A 6,000-nucleotide genomic window follows, 5' to 3' on the forward strand; every position below is an offset into this window, starting at 1 on the left:
CAAAATATCACCTTGACTATTTTCTTAAAATATGTTCTCTGAGTATATTTGAAAATAAAAAATCCTTTTTCTCCTCTGTTAAGTTGGAGTATATTTTATATTGGTAATTGCTCTTTAGTTTTATGCCCTTTATTAATCAGTGGACAGCTTTTCCTCATTTGAATTGAATAATAGGAGGGAGAGAAGTGCACATTTATTGAGTCTCTACTGTGTGTTACTGTCCTTTAAGGCAGTATTCCTGAATCCTAACAATATTTCACACTGCTTCTGGAATTAAGTGGCCCTGGATTTAAATGTCTTTTTCATGGCTATTTTTTGAGACTTTGCATAAAGACTTTGTAGTTGTTGAATTTTATTTGAAGTTTAGATAAATTTGTATTTTTATACTTGAAATTTGGGGGGCTTTGAGACTTCCATAGATAATTGAATAATATATGTGATCCTTAGAATTCTTAAATGTAACAGAAACCCAGTATAAAGCATCTTCAGGGGGGAACATGAAAATTTATTAGCTTACTTGTCTGAAAAGTCCAAGGGTATTCTGGCATCATTCCCAGCCTGAGTGATGTTGGGTTTCTGTTTCCATGGTGCTCATTTAGTGGCTATCAGCAGTCCCAACTCACATCTTGCCAGTTTAACCAGTTACTAAGAAACAGGATGGCCTTTCTTCCTGACTCTCCTGGGGAGTATTCTGATTGGTTCAGCTCAAGTCACATTTCCGAATCAATTGCTATGACCAGTCAGCCACTGACCCTTTTAAAAGCTACAAAATACAGAACATGAAGGAACCTTTGCTCTCTGCCCACATGTTCTGCCAAAGTCAACATAGTAACTGAAGGCCCTCAGGGAAGGAGAAGCCTAGGTAGGGGCTAGGATACTAAGCAAAGAATTGTTCTGTATAATACCAAGAGCTTCAAGGTGGATAAAACTATGAATTCACCTGTTTTTTCATTTCATAGATAAACACACTCAATTGAATACTGAATTACCATCATTTATTTGGAGGATGTTTTTCCTGTCTTCTCTCTACAGAGCAGAATCAGAAGTCTGAGGAAGCTCACAGGGCTGAACAGTTGCAGGATGCAGAGGAGGAAAAAGATGATTCAAATGAAGAAGAAAACAAGGACAGCCTTGTTGATGATGAAGAAGAGAAAGAAGACCTTGGCGATGAGGATGAAGCAGAGGAGGAAGAGGAAGAGGACAATCTGCCAGGTGGTATGGATGAAGAGAAAAGTGAAGTCAGTGACCAAGGGCCCCTGAGAGAGGGCAGTGTGACCCAGGAAGAAGTTGAACCTGATGAGGCTGAAGAAGACGTCACAGAGCAGCCCCATTCACCTGATACAGAAGTGGCAGAAGATGCATTGAGGCAGCGCAAGAGTCAGAATGCCAGTAAGGGACCATAGATAGGTTTGGTGATGCAGTTTTCAACAGTGCAGCCCAAAAGAATATGTCAGCTTTCCTCTGGTCTGCAATTTAAACCAAATCCTTAATTTTTCCTGACTGAGAAAGCTTCTCCCTTAAAAGATGATCTCTAGTGGCATTGTATCATAGGCACAGGCCTCATGTACCCTAAGGACAATCTTTCAGTCATGACAATCGAGAGATAAAAACAACATGCTGTTATGATCTGTTTGGGGGATCTGGATGGGAACAAGTTCATTTAATTGGGGCTTGAGAGTCTTAACCAGAGGAGGCAACCCCCAATCATTAGCACCCTCTGGAGAAAAAGCTACAGATCCATAAAATGAAGGCAAAGCAGCCTTTACTTCTGAGCATCCTCAAAGAATAGCATAAGTCTTGCTTCCTTTTCATGTGTTAACTATTTATTTTGTGAAACTGTAAGAAACATCATGTACCACAGTGCACAAATATTTGTTTAGAGATAGAAATCCAGAGGGCCCTGAATACAGTTTTAGAAAAGAGCTTGGAAATATGCCAGCTCTCTAAATCTCCCTTTTTTTGTTTTATTTCTTATTTCTCCAACTTTTCTACTATGAGCCTGCAGACTACCCACACTCTTCACAGTTGTTTCTCACTTAGATGCAGCAGCCAGGTCTGCTTCCACCATGTTTATTCTCATTTGAAGGTTTAGAAAATCTAACACAACTGATGAAGCCCTGATTGCCAGCTATCTCAAATGAAATGTTATAACCTTTGGAGTTTCAAAAGGAAGTAGGGATTTTATAGGACAGATTTTAAAACAATTTTTTGGCCAACCTGTAGTAGTTTTCTTTTTTCAGAAAGTTTCTTTAGCAATATTTTTTTGAAGCCAGAAGTGATCTAAGTCTTGCCCAGTACAGGGTAGCCTTGTGAAGAAAACTTGAATACTGTGTTGTTTTATTTCCATCTCAGGGGGTTCCCTGGCTCTTGAAACACTTTAATAATAACTGGAAACTGTTTCTAGTTTCATTCACTTGATGTGCTTTTGGTGAAAAAATTAATGAAAGTCAGTATCAGGAAGTAAAAGATTTGATTTTGTTTCCATCTTCCTTAACTTCTAGAGAATTGTATCTTTGTAAATCTCTCACTCCTTAATCTACTATAAGTACCCAGGGAACCCAATTTCTTTTCAAAATCCATCCATCTACTTTTTTCTTTCCTGATTTATGTCTTCCAAGCATATGAAAGATGCTTAAAGTCAAGCTTATACCCCTTGGGTCCAGACAGAATAATGAGTACAGGTTTATGAAATTCAGAAAGTTTCTGTCATCTTTAAAAAGGAAATGCAGTCTATTTCTATCTGATTATTTATATAACCCTTTCCTTGTATTAATTGTGAACAACAGGGCTCACTGGTTGGGGAGGCTCTGAAACTCTCTGCCCTCCTGTAGTTGATTGAAGCTCCTTTCAACTTTGCACAAAGGAGGTTTTTACTAGGAGAACTGATTTTCAAAGATAGTTATTTTTCATCTTTCCAACTCAGCTAATAGTCTCTTCCCTAATATGCTGAAGTTTGTTAAAGTTGCTAGTAATTATGCTCTTCAGACCATCACAGAATTGATGGACTGGGAGGAAGAATTTTGACCTGACCTGTGCCTGTTTCTTCCCCTCACTCCAGTTCCTGCCCCTCTGACACATCTTCACCCCAAGTGCCGTGGTTCTGATGGGGGCAGTTCTACTCCCTGACACCAGGACGCTTTTCTGGATATTCTCAAGCTAAGCTGTGCCTGTCCTCCTGTCACTGGATTTCTTTCTCTTACAATCAGCTGTGTAAACAAAGATTTCAAAAAATAGTGAGTTCAAGTTTAGAGTTAAGAAATAAGAAAGGTTTCATAGATTGGCTTTTCTATATAATGTCCCTCCCGCAAATAGAATTTTTTAAAGTGAAGTTTTCAACTAGAGGAAAGGCATGAGAAAGAAAACACGTTCTACTTTGTTTTTTTGTTTTTGTTGTTGTTGTTTTTGTTATTTTTTTTCTTAAGTGTAAGCCCAATTTACACTTGGACCTCAAATAATACCTAACTACATCATAATTAAAATGTATTTTCTTTTTTAAAAATATAGAGTGGGAAGAAAAACATCTTGGGAAGAGGATCCAGTAAAAATTTAAGTATCTATCTATAAGAACCATTTTTTCCTGATTTTTCCTTTTTTTTTTTTTAACATCCTAACAAAAGATAGCTTTTCTAGGAGGTGGCCTGATCCATACACATCTAATTTATTATCTTTTCACTTGAACCTCTAGGTTTGTTTTCAATACTTAATATAAACCTAAAGAAAAACATCAACCTAAACTTAAAGTCAGATCAGCATTTCAATTGTTTTTTTTTCTATAGATAATATATTTAATCCAGTGGTTAAATGCATGGAAAATGTGATTTTGATTTTAAAATTTTTTTAAAAAGTCATGCTTCCCTCTATTGCAGTATCAGTTTGTTTAATCATACAATTGTGTTTTATGTGAATTCAGAATAGGTGAATGAAGTAAAGTAATGATTGTGGAGTGTGGGTACATAGCACTTTATGTACAGGTAGTTGGAGCAGGGTGCCTTGGCACTGATTAGAAGGAATGTGAAACTTCTAGTTACCCTATTGTTGATTTCTTTTATTCATCTCCTGCTAGATCTGCTAAAAGAAGCCTTCTTGGTTAGGGATCTCACTGAAGCAATGCACAAGCAATTCCACTTTCTTTCCCTTTGAAGTATAATTGAATAGGTCAGGGATAGTGCCTGTTCAATTCACAGGGCATTGCACTGTTTGGCAAGTACTTGCAACATCATCTTGTGAATATGATCTCTGTAAGCTAAAAATAACTACCTATAAAAAGTAAACAGGCTTTGAATAGGTTGGCTTTTGCAGCTATGAAAGCTGCATTTTGATTTTTTATGATCCCAAACTCTGTTGATAGTTTGGAGGTTGCTACATGATTTGAGTGTATGTAAGTTTGCAGATCTGCATCCTGTACCTCCTTTGGGTTGGATGATAAAAATGCTATTTAAGGGAATACTTGCCATCCAACTTTGTTAGCAAGGCTTTTGGGACTTTAGCTGCTCTGTTGCTTACAGGATGGGAAACATTAAAGGGTCCAAATTAAAATAAAAAGGTAGAAAAGAAGAGTAAATTTCAGTGTAAAATCTTGAGCATGAAGTGAGAAAAAGAAGAGAGATTGGTGCTTTTGCTAGTGTTTGTCAGTAGGTCCTTCATCTCAGTGTTGTAGTGTTATTTCTGTCAGTATTATACATGTGTGGTGAACCCATCCTGTCAAATATATCAGCATTTTGGAGGTTATTCATGTAAATCTTTTGTGCCAATAAAAAAGTTCCCTCTTGTAGTATCTCTTTACCTCAGTCTTACATTTTGATTCTCTTGAGAAGATTATAGCTTATCTTGCAAAAGCCAAATGTTATCAAGTCTGATGAAACCTGATGGGGCTGTTGTGAACAGCTTTCTGAAAGTGGAGGTTTATTTGAAATCTTCAGCCCAGGATATGGCCTTAGATGGCTTATTCTCAGTAAAATTTATGTAGACTGTGATGCTTTATATATGTGATATATTTTCAGTATAGTTAGATCATATTTGTTAGTAGATACTTTCTTTGTGGAATGCAGTTGTTATACTAAAGACACTGCTTATTTGTACTGTCATGCATTATAAATTTGTTATGTATATTTTCTGTAATGGTATTGATTATTTTGCCGTTTCATTTAGTGTTCTGTTTATCCATGTATTCTATGTTTCCTTATAAAGCATCTTTAGCAAGTGAAATGAGAAATCAAGATATTGTTTCAAGCAGTACATTGCCTATATTATAGATCATCTGATACAGAATTGTACATAATCCTTAATCCTGTGTGGTTTCACTTTATTGTAAATTTTCATTTATGTCAAAACCCAATAGTGATGACTACATAAATGCAAAATAGTGTATTGCTTTTCATATAAATATTTTCACAAAACCATTTGCCTAGGCAGTTAAAAATATTACTTTGTTAAAAAATTTTTTTTCTTCTGTGTTTGCTCTTTATCTGTCTCTTCATTCCCCACCTCTCCCACCCCGACTCTGTAAAGACCAAATTATGTGCCATTTTGCTGCTCAAGGATGAGTTCTATGATTCAAGAGCTCATCATCATCATAGCCAATTGTATTGCCTTTACAAAATCATTCCACTCACCTCCCAGGTACACTTTGTCCTGAGGTCTGGGGGTGGCAGAATTGGAACCGATGGCAAATGATGCTGTGATTCCTCCAAGACACTGTGGACCGACCTGGTATCCTAAATAAGACATTTGGAAAACTCCATTCTACACCTGGCTTTCTTGCCACTATTGCAGTAAAATAGCACAAAGGAGGTGAGGCAATTCTTTAAACACATTCAGGCCTTAATGTGACGGGAGATTTGGTTTTTCTCTTGGAAGATGATAGTGGGATATGTAGTAAGAAAGTTATTAAATTGGTATACCTCTAAATCCCTCCCTCAGAGTAACTAACTCTGAATCTTATTTCCTCCTACAGAGAAATATGTATGTTAGCTTTGTCTCAGCCTATATAAACTTGGTTAT

At 36.6% G+C, this 6,000-nt stretch overlaps 1 protein-coding gene across 1 annotated transcript in view; it reads left to right on the forward strand.

Moving 5' to 3' along the window:
* Tmx4 (thioredoxin related transmembrane protein 4) overlaps positions 1-5,399 on the forward strand; it is a 40,228-nt gene extending 34,829 nt beyond the window's left edge. Inside the window, exon 8 of the mRNA XM_005320487.5 lies at positions 1,033-5,399. Within this exon, the coding sequence (XP_005320544.1) occupies positions 1,033-1,403 (371 nt within the window). The 3' untranslated portion in view covers positions 1,404-5,399. The remainder of the gene's footprint in view (positions 1-1,032) is intronic.
* The last annotated feature ends 601 nt before the right edge of the window (positions 5,400-6,000 follow it).

This window comes from Ictidomys tridecemlineatus, chromosome 5 (genome assembly GCF_052094955.1).
Source record: "Ictidomys tridecemlineatus isolate mIctTri1 chromosome 5, mIctTri1.hap1, whole genome shotgun sequence".
In the NCBI taxonomy this organism is placed as follows: Eukaryota; Metazoa; Chordata; class Mammalia; order Rodentia; family Sciuridae; genus Ictidomys; species Ictidomys tridecemlineatus.